General features: G+C 43.1%; 1 protein-coding gene across 1 annotated transcript in view; it reads left to right on the top strand.

Moving 5' to 3' along the window:
* Positions 1–1075: 1075 nt before the first annotated feature.
* TYRO3 (TYRO3 protein tyrosine kinase) overlaps positions 1076–20455 on the top strand; it is a 273752-nt gene continuing 254372 nt past the window's right edge. Inside the window, exon 1 of the mRNA XM_089686919.1 lies at positions 1076–1524. Within this exon, the coding sequence (XP_089543045.1) occupies positions 1455–1524 (70 nt within the window). The 5' untranslated portion in view covers positions 1076–1454. The remainder of the gene's footprint in view (positions 1525–20455) is intronic.

Genomic DNA, 20455 nt, shown 5'->3' with positions numbered 1-20455 from the left:
TATATTTACTTTTATATTGTTTTTATATTATCTTTGTACCTTCTGTTGGGGGGCCCAGGACAGTTACCCCCTTATAAATCCTGCACTGGGTCCAAAATGAGTTTGGAACTTTCCTCCTGCTGGTTTGAGCTCATATCCCCACATTCTTGGTCATAGCGGCATAGGTGCGGTGACAGGGGCGGACTGACCATTCCAGCACTCGGGCACTGGGTCAGTAGGGGGCCCCATGAGATGCCCCTGGTACCTTTCATTTGCTTTTTCATAGGCTTTTTTGGGTGTGGGCAAGGACACAGGGGCCCTATTGTCTGGGGGCCCCATGAGTTGTCAGTCCGCCCCTGTGTGATGATTTGTACAGTTTTACTAAGGAGCGTTAAAGGTGCAAAATTGCATTAAGCTTTGTTTTACCTTTGGGCATTAATTGGTTAACTGCTAGAAGTCTGTCTAAAGAATATTTAAAACACAGACTACTGCTTTCATGGGCCCTAAGGCTACGTTCACACTAGCCTTGTTAGCAAGCGGCAGACAGGCGTTTTGGAAGCGTTTTTACCATTTCCCAAACGCCTGGGAAAATTCTGCACATTGCAGCACATAGTGCTGTTCAAACGGGAGCGTTAGTGCGTTGCATTGCGGCAAAACAGACGCCTCTGGTCGAGTCAGGAGGAGTTGAAGCCTCCCATTCAAGTCTATGGTGCCGCTCCGCAAACGCCCGGCTGGCGTATATGGTTGCAGGGCGTTTGCGGAGCGTTAACACCATTCAAACTTCATTATAGGCGTTTGTGGGGCATTTTTAACGCTTGGCAAACGCCTAGCAACTGCCGCTAAACCGCGAATGCCGCGTTAAAAATGCTCCGCAAACGCCGGACCAATGCTTGTCAAACGCTATAGTTTGGCAAGAGTTGGAAAAACAGTCAAGTGTGAACGAGCCCCAAGGGCCACTCATTGATGGCCCCCAGGGATCTTGGATTATTACCTGGAGAAAAGAGGAGAGGTGTAGTACCTGAGATGTGTCAGCAGAGGGAGCGCGGCGGCCAGGCGGAGGGGGGCTCCCGATGATCGCACGCCTCTTCCTGCGCTCCGTCTCCGGTACACAGCGCTCCGCACTGATCAGGAAAAGGAGGAGACATCGGCTGGTGTGTGTGCAGCTGGAGTGAGGACAGGCTGTCTCTTCTCCCCCGATCCAGGGACCTCCGAACCGGACTGCTCATCTGTAGCTTCCTGGGCTCCTCATCTATAGGCTGGGCTCCCAATACACAGCCCGAGGCATTGGGCTCCTCCTGGATGATCGGGGCTTGTCTGTCCGCTGATCGTGCGATGACCCCCATACACTGATCGCCGGCTGGGATGTGAGCTGTCACTCTCTGACCGAGAGCTGTCATCGTCCACCGCAGGTGATCGGAGGAGGGGACGGCGCTGCTATGAAGCTGCCAGGAGGGATGGCTGGCCGGTGAAGAAGAATGGGCACCCCGGGGCTGGTGAGCCTCATCATTGGGCTCCTTCTCTGCAGTGTGGAGGTCATCCTGGCAGGTAAGTTGAGGAGAGTGGGGTCAGGGAGGAGGGACAACACTGGGCACATGCTTTTCATAGGGTGCTGAGCATGCTGATACTTGTAGTTCTCTGACTGGGCTAGGAACAAAAAAATGTAGATAGGACCGCCACCACCGCTCCTTCCGAAGATGCTCATTGCCTGGCTTTTATGGCTTGCAATACTGACTTGGAACCAGCATGCAGCAAGTGAAGCCAGGACCAATCTGCATCTTCCATTATGACTTCTTAAGCCCCATTCATATAGCAGGAATGCAAGTTCCCACTCACAATTTTTTTTTTATACACACATTTCCACATGCCACCCATAGGGCAGACCATTCACGTGAATGGGGTGCCCTGGGAGTGTTTGTGGCACTAAAGAAGCTCAATGACCAAATTTTGGCCCTAAGCCAGTCGCGTTTTTTTTTTCACTTGCGGTTTGCTGTGTGACCATAATGGCAAAATTACACTGTGGTTGAAGTGACATTAAGAATGAATGTCACCCAAAATGCATCACTCGTTTTGCTGCAATTTTAGGCCTCATTCACACCTAGCAATTTGGAATCGCATGCAGAATCGGTAAAATTCTGACTGTGAGTCCAGATCGCTCTGACATTGAGGCAGGACATGCATTTGGGTGCCATTCATTCTTGATGACACCCCAAATGCAGTGCAGTTTTGCCACAATTGTCATGCGTTAAAAACAGCAAACGGCCATTACAGAATTGCTTGACGCTCAATGGCCAAAAAGGTTCATGAGCTTCTTTTGCACAACAAAGGCATGAACAACAGCTCATTCAAGTGAATAGGCTTCCCTATGTGCAATGCATGGAAATGCGCTACAAAATGGGAATGCATGTCGCTGCTACATGAGGTGTAAACGGGACCTAAGCATGATTTGGAAACCAAATCGCTAGATGTAAACATAGACACCTTAGCCCTTGCGCCGTAAATTCCATCCATGAGTGTCTCATGTGTCGGCTTGTAGGGGGCTCACCCCCACTCAGTGCACCATCACTGTAACATACTAGGAGCCGCCCTCTGATGATGTCAACCATCAGGAGTCCCCTCCTCAGAACCACCGTTACTAGCACATTTCACCCTTTGGGCTTGACCATAGAGGCCACCAGGTAACTAGCAATTTGTGAAGGAGAGGGCAGGCTACGTTTGTCTCGCTATGGGGTTCCTTAACCCCTTACCGACTTGTGCTTGCGCTCACTGCGCACTCCCAACACAATGACCGAGCTGTCTTCAAGAGCAATTGGTCATGGGTTTTGATTGGGAGCCAGCAAGATGTTCTCCTGATCAAATGACTGCTGTGGGAGACAATTACTGCAGTCACACGATAGCGAAATCGCACTGCCTCCTGGGCATTAGGGCCCACTTAAAGGGCCACTGGGAGGCAGCATGGGTTTGTTATGTCTAAGTTCACCCGGTTGCACTGCGTTAGCACATGCCTGTTAGCATGCTTTGCATTAAGGCAATTCATTTGAATGGGCTGCCTAATGCACTATAAAACCACAGTGAGGCATGCTGCTCTGCAATGCAAGTGTATTCAGACTGAATGACACCACATTTCACCAAGGTGCGTAACATATTAATGCAGCGCGGAAGTGAGAATGAGGCCTAAAGGCAGAATTAAAGTCTACAGAAATAAACTGCTAGGGGTAGAGATTTTTATGTTCAAGACTTTGTACTTTTTTATTTGCCAAAAAAAAAATCCTTTCCCTCTCCCCTAGTAATTATTTCTGTAGCACATTCAGCATGCAATGTACGCAATCTGTTCACTATTGACATCTGTAAATGCCAAGAATGGAGTCGGGTGCCAGGATAATGTAACTCCAGCATGCCTACATGGCAGTTAAATCATCACTGGACACCTAATGGCAGAAGAGCAGAGGCATTAGATTCGGGACAAGTGGTGGAGATGACGGCAGCAGAAAACGTGGACCCGTGTGCACTCAAGGAGGGAAAATGAAGAGGGAGGTATTCCATAGAGTGCAAGAATCCCGCAGATGCTTACTCTTTATGGGAAAGGTCCCACCAACCTCCATTATAGGCTTATCCAAAATTGGCAGCTTGTGACTTTTTGATAAGTTATGGAACTACAGGTCTTAGGATTTTTGCTGAGCCTTGTAGTTCCCTGATTTCCCTAGATGAATAGTTAACTGGAGAAGCTTTTCTGACCTGTGGTGTACGGATGCAATCCGTGTACGTCATAACTATATCTTGCACCAACAGCTTTTATTTGATACAAAACACCTTCAGACTGCTTTGTAGTTGAATGAAATAACACATCCATTTGAGAGGCCACAAAGCACATGGCATTGTATTCACCGAGGTGTATTGCAAGGCCAGTTCCTGTGGGAGTCATGTGGGAGTTATAACAAGGACCTTCTACAGTAGTGTTGTTCGGTAGACATTTCTTGTTAATGAATGGAGATGTACCATGCACTGTAGTAGATTATAGGTGGTAGAACAGGCTTCTTCAGTACATTGGCATATCATTGTGGTAGGATTTCAAGATCTATTTTGACTCTGATGCATGGGTCACAAATGTACCTGTTTTGGGCCCAAAAAATCTTTTTTCCATAGCTGTTCTTCCTTTACAGTTCATCTGGACACAAACCAGGAGATGTGTATCTAATATGTAACCAATGCACCTTGATTTTGGAAAAAATGGACAAGCTAATTATGGCCCCCATTGCGCAAATGACACCAGAGTATGCATGGTGTCAGTAGACCTCCCCTGTTCTTCTTCTTTTTTTTTTTTTTGTGCAAACACCCCCACAGTCTCTTTTTAAACCGCAGGACAGCTCGCAACTTTACTGTCCCAATAGGTATAACACCACCTAATGGAGGTGAGGCTGGAGATGATGGTTCCTGCGAATTTTTATGCTAGGACAATACTCAATGCTTGCTTTATGGATATCTTCTGGAGCATTTATGGAACCTTTATAGGTTTCTATTCCGTTGTGGTGCTTGTCCCCTTTCGAAATTGTGTTTTTTCACATTTTTGTCTATACATTGTGGATGTTTCTCTGTGTTGTAATTCATGGAAAATGCAATTAAATTTTATGGCATTAAATAAATACAGGTCAAGGCATGACCCTTCAATTATATCTTGATTTTGTAGCGGTGATTATGCTAGTTTCATTAATATTCTTTTTCTAATAATTTAAGTCCTGATGAAGAGGGTGCCATTGGAATTCTTGAAAGGTGTTGGATGTTTGCTGTATGTGACTTTGAATAAAAAAACTTGTTCTGGATTTTACACACCTGGGGCACCTTCCTCTGTATATCTATAGGCTGATCTGAGATCAAAGCTGAGTTAAGGCTGTTCTAAGATGTATTCCTATGTCATACAAAGTGTAACCAGTAGGATCCATACTTGAACCAAGTGATTTAGCTCCCAATATTTCTACTTCTCCAGGCAGAAGGTGCACCAAAGGGAGCCTTCCTGTGCCTTTCAAGCTTTCCTTCATGACAACCTAGAAAAATACCTAATGCTTTGGGTTTGGGGCATGTGTGATTTTTTTTTTTTTTTTTTTTTTTCCCCTGCCTCCCACCATTTACCCCTTTATGTGTGAGGCCAAACACAAGACCTAAGCACTATCATATGGAAGCTTGGTTAGCCAGGTTTCAGTTTCAGATATAAGCATTTCACATCATTTTTTGGGGCTTGGCGATAGTTATTGTGGTTTTGGGAGAAGGGGAGCCTTTGTCTTAGATTTTTTTTTTTCAGTTCAGAATCTTGCCAACAAAATACTTGCATGGCTAGGTTGTAATAGAATAAGCCATTCCCAGACCTATGGGCTGTGTTGGAATAAGCAATTTCCAGACTCATGCACAGCATTGGAAAAAGCCATTCCCAGACTGGTAGGCAGCATTAGAATAAGCCATTCCTTGATTGTTGGGCTGTGTAGGAATAAGCTATTCCCTGACTGATGGGCGGCATCGGAATAAGCCGTTCCCTGACTGATGGGCGGCATCGGAATAAGCCGTTCCCGGACTGATGGGCGGCATCGGAATAAGCCGTTCCCGGACTGATGGGCGGCATCGGAATAAGCCGTTCCCGGGCTGATGGGCGGCATCGGAATAAGCCGTTCCCGGGCTGATGGGCGGCATCGGAATAAGCCGTTCCCGGGCTGATGGGCGGCATCGGAATAAGCCGTTCCCGGGCTGATGGGCGGCATCGGAATAAGCCGTTCCCGGGCTGATGGGCGGCATCGGAATAAGCCGTTCCCGGGCTGATGGGCGGCATCGGAATAAGCCGTTCCCGGGCTGATGGGCGGCATCGGAATAAGCCGTTCCCGGGCTGATGGGCGGCATCGGAATAAGCCGTTCCCGGGCTGATGGGCGGCATCGGAATGAGCCGTTCCCGGGCTGATGGGCGGCATCGGAATAAGCCATTCCTTGATGACTTGGTGGCATTGGAATACACCATTTGTTGTCTGATGGGTGGCATTGGAATAAGCCATTCCCTGGCAGATGGGGGGCATTAGAATAAGTCTTTCCCTGACTGATGGGCTGCATTGGAATACGACATTTCTGGATTTACGACCAACATTGGAAAAAGCCATTCCTAGACTTATGGACAACATATCAGTTATGGAGTAGTGAAGCTAAAAACAGTTGCTGCCTTTGCTAGTATGTCGCTGACATATTAGCACCCAAAAGTGTATTTCAAAACTCAACTCCAGTCAATATTCTGTTGCTGTACTGAGTTCCATAGAATAGGTGAGCATTATCATTTAGGTATACTTTATTAAGTATAGGTCTACTTTATTATAGTTTAAACAATAATCAACAGGGTATATGTGAACATTACCAAATTAAATTATAAATTTGAGTGAAAATTTTACAAGTTCCCAAGCTCTTGTACCATGAAGACTATGCAGAGGATTGCATAGTCTCTGGATAGCAGGAGAATTGAGTGTGTTTCACGTTATTAGTGACTGCCGATTCTACTACTTTTGTTAGACAGACCCTGCCTGGCAAATGTGCAAGAAGAGATATAGGGATCAGCAGAGCACCACCAAAAAGAAGTACTTACATTATGAGCAAATGCTGCTGCCCAATGTTAAACTATACGGGGAATGAGCATTGATGAGATTATTTTTCCATTGCATTGAGCTCTTTCACATGTATAGCCAAAAACACTTTCCTTTACATTTTTGGAACAGATTTAATAAGGTTTGTGGTGAAAATAAGACCTGTTTGCCACCTGATTCAGCCACTATTATGATCATAGAAAAGTGACACAATAGGACAGAACTGGCACACTGACCAGAGTAATAGGTGGTGGGTCCCTTACTATGGAAGAAATGTTAGGACATGTTTGATCGATTTTAATTAATTTTTCCGCCCCTTGATGTCAATTACACACGAGGATACTCTGTAAAAATTTGTGCTACTTCTTTGTACAGTATAAAGCACAACAGTAAAGTTCTTTTTTGCTTTTGTTTTGTTCTGCGTTTTTAATGAGATTTATTTTATATAAGTGTCAAAAATACTTGTAGATCTGACAGAAATCCAGAGAGCTTCTAATCTTTGTAGGGAATCGACACTGCTGCTTTGAAATGGAATAGGATTGAATTCTACCTGAAAGTATATCTAAAACCTTTTATTTTTATTTTTTTTCTTTCATTTTGGATAGAGTAGGCAGAGAGAATAATCATTGTCAGTTTTTTGCCATGTGTGTCGAATAGAGGGATTTTCCACCACTTTCTATTCTTTATACCAGGGGTCTCCAAATTTTCTAAACAAAGGGAGGGGAAATTGTCCTTCAGATTATAGGGGGGCCAGATTGTGGCTAGCCGGGAGTGGATATTTTCCTGGCATCAGTGGGAGTAAACATCACCACATTTGGTATTAGGGGGAGGAATAGTGACCTATTGGTGGTATCAGTGGGAGAAATGGTGAACCATTCTTGGTGTCAGTTGGCAAAAGAATGTCTTGTTTCAGTGGGAGTAATAGTGTCCCAAGGGCTAGATAAAAGCAAGCAAAGGGCCACGGTTTGGAGACCATATGGCTCTATATGCAACAGGAAGTGAGAGGATATCTTTTCAATATGAGAGAAACCCTCTCTTAGACCGTTGTCTCATCAGCAAGTGTCTCCATTGGAAGATCTTTCTCTCAATTTCTGTTCTGGTAGCAGCTCAAGTTTTCTATTCCCCTCATTTTCTTTCCCTGAGAAAATAAAAACCTGAGAGTGGTTCTAACCAAACTCTAATCTATCCAAATCTAAACAAGTTTTCCCTCAAGTTATATTTTAAAATGGAATTTGATTGATCATCTTTCCAGAAAAAATAGCCTAAGGCAATTGTCTTCAAGCTTTTCTAAACAAAGGGCAAGTTTACTGTCCTTCAGGGGCACCGGACTGTGGCCAGTGGGAGTAGAAAAGGTCCTGATGTTTGTAGGGAAAACACTGACACCTTCTTTGGTGTCATTGGGAGGAATTGTGCCCCATTGATGGTGTCATTGGGATGAATTGTGGCCCATCATTGGTGTCATAGGACCCATCGTTCGTGTCAGTGGGAGGAATTGTGCCCCTTTGTTGGTGTCAGTGGGGTGAATCATGCCCCATTGTGGTACCATTGGATGAAATATTGCCCCAAGGGCTGGATAAAAGCAAACAAAGGGCTGCATCTGGAATTACACGCCTTTTAGGACTTTTGGGGATCCTAAACCCCCTCTACAGCCTCCAGGACTTCATTCCACCAGATAGGGATTAGATTCTCCTTCCAATCACTCCTGATATATCCTTCCAAACCAGCTCCACAGTAGTGCAAGAGAAAAAAAGTGTATATAGTGTAATATTGCTAATACCCCATATAATAGTAATAATAATACCAGGCCACTCACATTTCACAAAATCAATAAAAGCGTTGTTTATTTGCCTTCATCTTCTGTGGTGCTGGAGTTTGCAATTTATAATTTGTATGTCATTTTTGCTAATGGTTGACCATTATGGGTATCTCTGCAATAAGATATGCTTCCTTTGCATTTCCAAAATATTTGTGGCTTGTCTTTATTCTTCATACAGTTGTACCCATAAGTTTACATTTCCCTGGTAGAATTTGTAAAATGTTAGTCATTTTTGCTGCACCAAAGCTACAAAACAGTCAGGCTTTTAATTCGTCAAACAGCACCTAGAGAAGCCTCAAAACTGCTGAAACAAATTTAAAGCGATGAGACCAAAATTGATGGTCATATGCCACAAACACAATGTTTGGACAGGAGTCAGCAATGCCAAAAATGAGTGGCACAACATCTCTACCATGAGGTATGGAGGTGGATATTTGCTGATCTGGAGGTGTGTGAGCTACAGTGGCATTATAGGGAATTTAGTCAAAACCAATTGCAAGAAGAATGTAGCATATTATCAGAAAATATCAAAGGAAGATATATAGATAGGGAGCACTTTGACTTTCCCACATGACAATGATCTGAAACATAAGGCCAAGTCAATCCTTCCTTGGCTTCAGCATAAACAATGAAGGTTCTGGAATGCCCATCACAATCTCCTGGCCTCCACATCATTGAGTTACTTTGGGAAGATCTCAAATATGTAATTCATTCTAGACAACCAAAAACATTTACAGGACCTGGAGGCTTTCTGCCAATTTATTTTGATAAAATGAAGGGGTGCACAACAATCACAAAAGACTGCAATCTGTCATTGATTCTTTAAGCAGAATTCCAGGTTTCACGTCACTTTAAATAGTTCATTTTGGTCAAGCTGGACCACATGAACTATTTCCATTACATCATTGTGACCGCTGTGTGTGTGCTGTGCTACACAAATTAAGCTGTGCTGTGTTCCAGTAGCAGTACGGAGGACTTCCCGTCTGTTGACAGAATTAAAAAAACAGACTTGAGTGCTTCTCTGCCATTCTTGAGATACCTTGCATTTTGATCAATGAATACAAGGCTTCCTCTGTATGAGGTGAAAATCAACTACCTGTCTTTTCACTTTGGCCACTCAGAGGAAGCCTTGTATTCATTGATCAAAATAAGGCTTCTCTATGACTGAGAAGCATTCACCCCAACTTTTTAATTCTGTTAGTAGACAGGAAATCACCGTTTTACTTGATGTAGCTAATGCTTCTTTGGTATATTACAGCACACACAGTGGCCACATAGTTATCTAATGGAAATAGTTTGTTGGGGCCAGCTTGGCCCAAAAGAACTATCTAAAGTGCCCTGAAACCTTGAATTCTACTTTTGAAGGAGCAATACATTATTTTAGCAAATAAGGGTATAAAAAGTCTTCAACATGCCCTTATAGTATTTTTCTTTATTTCTGTAGTTTGTTTAATGGTATTGTTTTCTATTTTGCCTAATAGCTTAATTTGAATTACCGTACATTAAAAATAAAAGAAATATGTTTGGTCTGATCACTCATCATTTCTCAAATGGTCTACATCTGTAAAATTCTGCCTGAGGAATGTAAACTTACGGAAACAACTGTAAACTATAGAGATATAATCAGGACTAAGGCAGACCCTATATCCTGAATGTAGGAGTTTGGTATGTATCTTGGTGTGATTCACTCTATAGGTAGGATGCCATAATTATGAGTAAACTTGGAGGGGCATGTTGTCAGAAGTTAGGATAGCTAGAAGTGGAATTTCTCCAGAAAAAGATTAGCAACCTCTGATAAGAAAACACAGATTGTTTCCTGAGAATTGAGTCATATTTCGTCATTGGAAATCAAGGCTTTTTGAGCTACCATGTACAGTGCATCTAGAAAGTATTCACAGCGCTTAACTTTAGGCTACGTTCACACTAGCCTTGGTAGCAAGCGGCAGACAGGCGTTTGGGAAATGTTTTTAGCGTTTCCCAAACGCTTGGGAAAATCCTGCACAGTGCAGCACATGGTGCTGTTCAAACGGGAGCGTTAGCGTCACGGCGCAGCAAAACGGACGCCTCTGTTCGAGTCAGGAGGAGTTGAAGCCTCCTATTCAAGTCTATGGTGCTGCTCTGCAGACGCCCGGCCGGCGTTTGCGACACGGTTGCGGGGCATTTGCGGAGCGTTAACACCATTCAAACTTCATTATAGGCATTTGTGGGGTGTTTTTAACGCTTGGCAAACGCCTAGCAACCTCCGCTAAACCACGCATGCAGCGTTTGCGGAGCGTTAAAAACGCTCCGCAAACGCCGGACCAACGCTTGTCAAATTCTATAGGGGCGTTTGGCAAGAGTTGGAAAAACAGTCAAGTGTGAACGAGCCCTAAGCCACATTTTATTATGCTACAGCCTTATTCCAATATGGAGGTCGCAGAGGTCTACGGACAATTTCTTGGACTACATGGCTTGGTTTGTGCTCTGACATGCACTGTTAACTGTGGGACCTTATATAGACAGGTATAGGCCTTTCCTAATCATGTCCAATCAACTGAATTTCCCACGGGTGGACTTTAATCAAGTTGTGGAAACATCTCAAGAATGATCAGTGGGAACAGGATCTATCAGAGCTCAATTTTTTTGTCATGGCAAAGGCTGTGGATACTTAGGTACATGGTTTTTTTTTTTATATTTAATAAATTGCAAAGATTTCAAAACGGACTTCTTTCACGTTGTCATTATGGGGTATTGTTTGTAGAATGTTGAGGAAAAAAATGTATTTAATCCATTTTGGAATAAGGCTGTAACATAACAAAATGTGGCAAAAGTTAAGCTCTGTGAATACTTTCTGTATGCACTGTAATTGCCTTGGATCATTCAATATGTTGTTTTTTTATTACTAAAGAAAATTGATTATAATCAAACAATGTTTGAAGCAGATGCTAACATAAGTATTCGGGGTAGATATCCTGCTATGTACCTACAAGTCCTGGCACTCCCAGCCAGCTATAGTTTTCACAGGGTTGTATAAGCTGTAACTTTAGCATGGTTATCCTTTTACAGCTAAAGTCCAGTAATGTTTGGGCAGGGGACAGCACCAAGTACATCCATTTTCTTTAATGGTGTGTATGTCCTGCAGGCTGCTGCATCATGTAAGAATCCTTTTTTTGTACCTCTGGATAACAGCAGCAGCTGCAAGTGTTAGCAGCAGCACATTCTGTGAATGGAGGAATAGCTGAGGATCTTCTCTGCTTATTCACAGAATGCATTGTAATGTCGGACAAAAACAGTACAAGTTTTGTGAATTGAGGAGGGGCAGGAAGGGGCAGTGAGCGAGCGGCGCATTTTCTTCTCACTTGTAGTCGCTGCTGTTAACTCCGCAGCACCAGATAATTGCAGCTCTGGGCAGTATCTGTTGGCATGAAGCAGCAGGCTGCAGGAAATGGGATCCACATCGTTACAGGTATGTAACTGATATGTATGACGCTGTATCCCCAAAAAGTACTTAAAGTGTTAAAATTAAAAAAGGTGCAGCGCTCTAAAACAGATAATAACGTTCATGAGTATGCCAATAAAACGATAGTTAAGATCTGGGTGTGTATAAGCTGTGGATTCTTCAATCAGTGCTCCAAATAACGTATGGAAGAATTATGCACTCACCAGATGCGTAAAGTAAATACGCATTAAATATCACTGCGGAGGTCTCGCCTAGATGTTGGATGGGGTTTTAATCCTGGGCTGTCCTCCTTCTGAGTATGGTGGTGCTTTTCAGGAGCTCACAGATGAGAGTATGGTCCAGCTGGCCAGAGATCCCTTAGAGGGATGGACGGGTTGTAGAAGACTGGATAAGGGACACCCCTCTCTGGATACTAAGAAGACTGGATCATGGAGGGCTCTGGAAATATATTTCTCCGTGCAGGAGACCATAGAGAAAGCCCATAGTGTAGTATGTAAATTAATTTATTGGTTAAAGGTTAAGATAATCACAAAAACTCTCATAAAAGCAGAGTATGCAGCAGGCTAAGTATAATGTTAAAAATATCCAAATACAGCAGAGTGAGCAGCAGTAAGCGTGCAAAGGACTGTCCATATAGTAACTAAGATGGCCACCTGGCCTCCACGTGGCTCCGGCGGCGTAACATCACGGCGTCTTTGGCCCCCCTAACGCGTTTCGTGCTTACGCACTTCTTCAGAGGGTGGATACCAAATGACGCCATGCATGTGATCAATTCAATTTATAGGGAAAGTGGTGCGTGCGCGTAACGTCAGCGCCATTTTGTCGAAGACCAAAAACATAAATGCTAGCCGCGTGCGTGCTGCCATGGATTTCACGGACTTCGTAATATATCAGCCTGGTTACCCGATGTAAATAATCAGTATGGTGCGTTAATGGGGGCAATATTAGTAATAACAACATGTAGAGATACCAGTCAATCAAGGTGCACTAACAATGTGGGAAATGGTATCAATAGATATTAAAAATTAATGGTGATATCGAATTCTTGGTATAGTCCCAATAAGACATATTAATGTACATAATACCGGAAGTAAGTAGATATTCATGATGTATTATGTACAATTCATGTATTAATAATTCTTTAGGGAATGTCCCAAAAGCGTGAAGGATAATTCTAGAGATAGATGGTCATTGGATAGGGCTGAATGTCAGTCCATGTGGAGCACTTTTGTCGAGCACAGTGGAGAACATTTTTGGAGATGATTCATTAATCAAGATATAGAATTAAGCTGAGCACAAGTACAGGCACTTGGTTCACTAATTTGGGACTGGTCTGTGATATGTTGGATATATGCACATATTTTTTGATTATGCATGATCCAATTGTTTTCTTTATTAATTCATTGTGACATTTGCACACAAGTAGAGGACTGCTGCAAAAGGTTCATTTGTTTATTTGTTTTGTTGATTGTGACACATACATTAGCGCATGATTATTATTCAGTTTCAAGAGTTGTTAGGGTTATCCTGGGATTTCACTTTAAATTCAGCTTTAAAGGAGAAGTACAGCCAAAGCTCCTCGTTCATGCTGGGGAAAGATCCCAACTTCAAAGTCGGGATTCACCCCAGGGTCTGCAGAGGCACCTGACTCAGCCTCTCAGCGAGACGCTGAGGACATGAGCCAGCCACTACCTCTCCCTCCACAGCCCAGCACTACAGTGAGCACTGGGGGGGGAGAGCAGTGAGTGGTGACTGTCAGAACAGCGGTGAGAACTCCGTGATCAGTGGTCATGTTATGGCTGATTTCTCACTCTTACAGTCGGCAGGGGACAGATGCAGCATCGGACCGATGATGCATCCACCTAGGTAAGTTTAATGGGGGAAAAAATAAAAGCCATACTTCTCTTTCAAATAAGTGACAAAACACAGGTGCACCAAATTGTGTGGATTATACAATAAATTTATTGATTTAAAAGGAAGCTTTCATTGCACCAAAATAAACGCATGCACCACATCTGCATTTTAATGAGTTGCAGTGCACTACATTGGAAAAAAGGGTCATCTACTATTTTATGTATGTCAGGGTGCCTTGGCAGCCATTTTTTTAGAAAGGGCTGCCTTGACCCGTGGCATAGCGCACAGATGTAAACGGGCTCTTAGTGTTTTCCCACCAACAGCAAAAAATGTTCTATTCCAGGTGGGTACAGGTGCCTAAAGAAGGGTCCTCTCTGTTTGAGAACAGCGGTCTCTCTACTGCGGTCTGACACACTCCCTTGTCACCACTACAGCACTCAATCAGAAAGGCTCATGCTGTCACAACTTCGATATTCTTACAGTGTCACACATGTTCACTTCTCTACCTCTTCCTTATTCCATTAGCATAACAATAAAAAAAAAAGAAATGTTCTCCGCTGTACTTTCCTGCCTCTAGATAGCCAACATCATTAAAACCCCTTCCTATGAGCTTTGTACTGCTTCTGCCTTTCACTCCCCAGATCCTCTATGAATGAACTGCAAAAGGCCAATACCTGCTTAAATTCAGGTATTTGCACCACATGCATCTGAAAAAAATAAATGTAATGATTCTTTTATGTTTACAAAGTTATGTTAATGTGTGTTTTTTATATCTGCCTAGAGTTTAGATGTAAGTCTACAACTGATACTGAAAGCTCCCCAATCAGTAGGGTGCATGTATGTTGCTAACTGCAGAGCTAATGGTCACACTCCGTAGGAGGTGTATCGAAGTTCAGCAGAGTGACCTCTGCTTTCATAAAGAGAGTAACGCGTTTCACCCACCCAAAGGCTTAGGCTGGCCATACATTATACAATTATCTGCAGATTTTCTGCCCAATTTCCTTTAGATTTACCTTCAACTATGTAGTGCAAGGGCCTGCCTAATTGGATACAACTGAAAGTGTTGTTTAGGTTTGTCCTCCTATTATATGGTTTTTGGTAAATCTAAACCAAAAATCTGCAGATAATTGTATAATGTATGGCCAGCCTAAGTCATAGAGATGAGCACCACAACTAAGCCCATGAGGGGGTGAAACGTGCTGCTTTCTATAAGACTATGTCACCTTCTTTAGATGCAACTGAAATATACTTGGCTAATATAAAGTTAGATCTCAGTTGGGTTTTAATATCATTGATGATCAAACTAGTATGACTTGCACATCCTTGTTCTCCTTCTAAAAGTCACAATATCTTTAGTGACACTTAGATTGGTCCTGTTGTCTTGCACTTACTTGGAGCTTGTATGGCCCTTCTAATCGTACCTATATATACAAGATGATCCTTATCAAGCTTAAACCGTTTCTTCTGGACTGGTGGACAGCCATTATGCTGGTGGGTATCATCGCTCACTATCATTACTTGTATCGCTCCTTTCTGGTTGCTCCCTGGGAAATGGTCAGTGCATTTTATTTTTGATTGACTGCAGTTGTTGCAGTGATTAGGTTGACATGGGGTCTGTCTGTGCTCCTTCATTCATGGTGTGAGCTGGCATGCTCAGACAATTCAAGTGTACATATTTCATGAGAAAAGGATTGGAGTTGGACTGTACTTTCACTGTTGGCCTTTATATTATGTTTGCAGCTAGCTTTACGCTTTACTCTAATCACACTACATAGACAAAGGTGAGCCTTTTGGCATGCAAGGTCTTCCAATCCCTTCGTTAGATCTGCTGGTTACATTGTTGCTTTCTAATGATGGCAAACTGATGAAATATTAAATATCTCTCTCCATGGTTAATAGTATGAGTCATGCTCACGCTGCGCCTCTGTTGTCAATACTGTATATAAAAGAGCTTGCTTTCGTAGGTGAGTGATTTGGGGAGCTGTGCTGAGAAGAGCCGTCTGCTGTTCTTTTCTCAGTTGTGTCTGATAAATCGTGCTAGGTGTCATAGAAGCGACATCAGGTTGTCCTTCTATGTCACAAGAAAGTGATTCAGTTCCATGGCTTCTGATGGCATCCTGGAAGGGGGAAGGATTGGGGGGGGGGGGGGAGTTCGGCATACAAGGAGAGGGATTCATGGACAGTTAACTTGATAGGAACTCAGATTTATCAATGTTATCCGCACTTGATTTTAATATTGTTTAATATTTCCCTTATTTATTAAGGTGAAGAGTACTGTGTAAAGTGCACGATTCCTACAGCAGCCACACAGAATGCAGATTTGGTTTGGATTGTTCTACACAAATTTACTGAATTTTTTAATGAATCTTTGTTGTTTACATTGCCCTATTAAGGCGACTCCTGTCAGTTGCCTGAAAAAAATGAATGGCAGTCCCCTGCAATAGAAAAGCTATTATAATTTCTCCCTTTGTCCCCTACCTTTTGCTCCATACCAGCACTGCTGCCTCCATTAGACTCTTTGCTCCATACCAGCATTTCAGCCTCCATCAGACGCTTTGCTCCATACCAGCATTTCAGCCTTCATCAGACTCTTTGCTCCATACCAGCATTTCAGCCTACAGCAGACTCTTTGCTCCATACCAGCATTCCAGCCTCCATCAGACGCTTTGCTCCATACCAGCATTTCAGCCTCCATCAGACGCTTTGCTCCATACCAGCATTTCAGCCTTCATCAGACTCTTTGCTCCATACCAGCATTTCAGCCTTCATCAGACTCTTTGCTCCATACCAGCATTTCAGCCTACAGCAGACTCTTTGCTCCATACCAGCATTTCAGCCTCCAGCAGACTCTTTGCTCCACACCAGGATTTCAGCCTCCAGCAGACTCTTTCCTCCATACCAGCATTTCAGCCTCCAGCAGACTTTTTGCTCCATACCAGGATTTCAGCTTTCATAAGACTCTTTGCTCCATACTAGCATTTCAGCCACCAGCAGACTCTTTTGCTCCATACCAGCATTTCAGCCTCCAGCAGACTTTTTGCTCCTTACCAGGATTTCAGCCTTCATAAGACTCTTTGCTCCATACCAGCATTTCAGCCACCAGCAGACTCTTTTGCTCCATACCAGCATTTCAGCCTCCATCAGACGCTTTGCTCCATACCAGCATTTCAGCCTCCAGCAGACTCTATCCTTTATACAAGCACAGTGGCGTCTATAAGACGATTTGCTCCATACCCACTCTGCAGCCCCCATCTTACTCTTTGCTTTATACCAACATATCAGCCTCTACCAGACACTTTGCTCTATACCAGCACTGCAGCATCCAGCAGACTCTATGCTCTGTACCAGCACAATGGCCTCCTTGAGACTCTTGGTTCCATTCTAGCACTGCAGACTCTATGCTCTTTACCAGCATGATGGCCTCCATGAGACTCTTTGCTCTATATCAGCACATCAGCCTCCTTCAGACCCTTTGCTCTATACCAGCACAGCAGCATCCACCAGACTCTATGCTCTGTACCAGCACAATGGCCTCCATGAGACTTCATTCCATTCCAGCACTGCAGCCTCCAGCAGACTGTATGTTCTGTACCATCACAATGACCTCCATGAGACTCTTGGTTCCATTCCATCACTGCAGACTCTATGCTCTTTACCAGCACGATGGCCTCCATGAGACTCTTAGCTCCGTACCAGCACTTCAGCCTCCATCAGACACTTTGCTCTGTGCCAACACAGCAGCCTCCATCAGTTCCTGCATGAATGCAGGTTCTTTGTGGCAGAAGATTCTGCAGAAAATACCCATGTTTAGACCTGTGCAGTTCTTCTTTTATTCAAATGAATGACAACTCATTTACACGTGTCTGGGTTTAGGCATGTTCACGCACAAAATCTGCAGATCGGTGTGGCCCTGATCGCAGAGGTGTCCTACATTTATTTACACAGCTAAATGCAGCGCATATTTTCCCAGGTATGCACAGCCATGTTTATGGGTTTATTGATTACTATAGTGCTGCGTTTTTTTTGTGCCCGTGTGAATGAGCCCCAAATGTGTAAGCATTATTGGGTTGTGTTGGTTTGCAGTCATTTACAGAAGATAACATTGATAGGTCATCCTCCAGATTTGTTTGTTTTGTATTTCATTTAATGTGGGAAATGTTATGATACTTGTGCCTGAAAATTACAACATAAATGTATTTAGAATCAATCTGAGTTGTATCGGTTTCACTGTCCTGGTTTTTTTTTTTTTTCCTTGGAGGTTTTATGTGTGCGAGCTTTCTCTGTGTAGTGTAATATAAAAGACAACCTCCCTTGGGAGACATTGAAGCCTCTTGTTTTACAAAGCAGCTCTGGACTGTGACATCACTCATTGTTCTTCTATTATTTGTTTTTATTCCGTAACCCACTCTGTCAATAACAGAATTGAAACTCCTACAATCAGGGGAATTCATAGACTGCCCATGCCTTTGCACAACAAATATTGGTAGTAAACTGGTATGTGAATCTGGGGCGCACACCACATGTGAAGGTGCACTGAGACTCCAGTGTCTATGCAAACACTTTGTCTTTGACACAGCTGAGCTTCCTCCCACCATTGCAGTACTTAGGCCCCATATACACAGGACACTTCTGAACGATGGAACCTGACTGCTGGAAAACGTAGGTTAAAAAACGTCTGTTTAGCCGCGTTTGCATAAAGTGTTTATGTGCGTTCTTTAAAGATAAGCACAGGAGACCCTCCCAAATGCCCAGAATGCACTGAAAAGTGGTAAATTATTAACTATTTCAGACTGTTTCAGAGAAATACAGAGAGTAGAAGCAGAGAGAGCAGTATGTATTGACATTAGCTAGGTGTGAGTTGCTCATTAACATTTCTTTTGTTTCCAAGGGTGGGAAGGTGGCTGGTGGAGGGAGTCATTAAAGCCACCTGGCAGGGGGTCTTCATGAGGAATTTGAGGTGTGAATGGTCATTAACATATCTTTTGTTTCCATGGGTGGTAGAGGTCTGAGGTGTGAATTGGTCATTACAACGTGTGACAAGCTTGGTAGGAACATCATGTGTTCAGAGTTTTGTCCATCTGAGTACCTTGAGAATGCTTTGCATGCATTTTTCATGATGAAAAAAAACTTGCGGTGTGGTGTAAAAACTCTTGCTTGCAGCATCTTTGGGGCATGTTTGGTAAGTTAAAAAAAAGCCCCAAAAACACCTCTTCCCATTGAAATCAATGGAAAGTGCCTGAAAAGCACCTCAAAAACGCCTCTGAGAAGCGTTTTTGGTGCAGTTTTTAAGTCACATGGCCTTTAAAAATGCCCAGAAAGCGCGGTAAAAACACCTATGCGTTCTTTTCAGAAGATCTCGAAATTGTACACAAGTGTGTGTTTCTGCTCAATCACTTATTGCTTGCCTATAGTCTCTGGCCATCTCCACTTGCATTATGTTGAATAATTAATATGTGTGGCCCTTTGACAATGTCAGGGGTCGGACTTGAGGCCCCCTTTACCAAGACAGTTGACCACCACTGTGTTAAAGACATGGGAATCATGCTGCTGTAACAATCTTCAATAAATTATTATTATACAGTATTTATATAGCGCCAATAGTTCACTCAGTGCTGTACATTACAAAGGGAGACAATACAGTTGCAAGAAAAAGTATGTGAATCCCTTGGGATTACGTGGAGTTTTGCATGAATTGGGCATAAAATGTGCTCTGAACGTCATCTAAGTCACAAGAATAGAAGAACACAGTCTGCTGAACATAATACTACACAAACATTAGATGTTGCCATGGTTTAATTGCACATAACATATAAACATTCACAGTGCAGGGAGGAAAAAGTATGTGAGGCCCTAGCTTAATGACTTCTCCCAGAGCTAATTGAAGCCAGGAGTGAGCCAACCTTGACTCCAATCAGTGTGATGATATTGGATGTGTTGCTGACAGCTGTCCTGCCCTTAAAAAACACACACCTGTTTGGGTTTACTGGTTTCAAGAAGCACTGTCTGATGTGAACCATGCCTCGCAGAAAAGAGCTCTCAGAAGACCTACGATCAAGAATTGTTGACTTGCAATGTTCTTCTATTGTTGTGACTTAGATGACGTTCAGAGCACATTTTATGCCCAATTCATGCAAAACTCCACGTAATCCCAAGGGGTTCACATACTTTTTCTTGCAACTGTACATGAGACAGTACAATGACAATACAGTGTGATACACGAGGGGTTTCGAGGGCCCTGCTCCTTGGAGCTTACAATCTAGGAGGGAGGGGATAGTGGTACGGGAGGAAAAGCTGTGGGGGATGGAGTTCTATTATGTACCTAAAAAAGTGGAATACGACCATTACTATTTTACCTCTAGAAAAACCTGCAAAGAGTAAGTTATAATGGAAATTCAGAACACACAGGCTTTATTTGGCATCACATCTTGCTGATGCTTTTGCAATGAAGAGAAATAAATGTACGTCTTCAATATACTGCGTGTTAGCATTATGTAATTTATTTAATAGCACAGTTGAAACAGTTCATTATAATTAATAGCAGCCAATCACAGATCAGCGTTCAGAACTAAAACAGACTGGTGAAACCTGGTTTCTGATTAGCTGCAGTTAGTTACTATAAACCATGGCTCTATATTCTGTACTGTATTACTAAATATGTACGTATATACCAAATATACATACCAATATACATCTCTCTGGCGTTCAAAACCAGGCTTGACACGAGTAATCCCGAATGTATATGACCTTATTTCTAGGCAGTTTTTATTG

Source organism: Staurois parvus, unplaced genomic scaffold (genome assembly GCF_062004578.1).
Source record: "Staurois parvus isolate SC_StPar_1 unplaced genomic scaffold, SC_StPar_1.0 ptg000414l, whole genome shotgun sequence".
Taxonomy (NCBI): Eukaryota; Metazoa; Chordata; class Amphibia; order Anura; family Ranidae; genus Staurois; species Staurois parvus.
The sequence above is the reverse complement of the archived record's forward strand: the minus strand, read 5'-3'. Positions and strand labels throughout refer to the sequence as shown.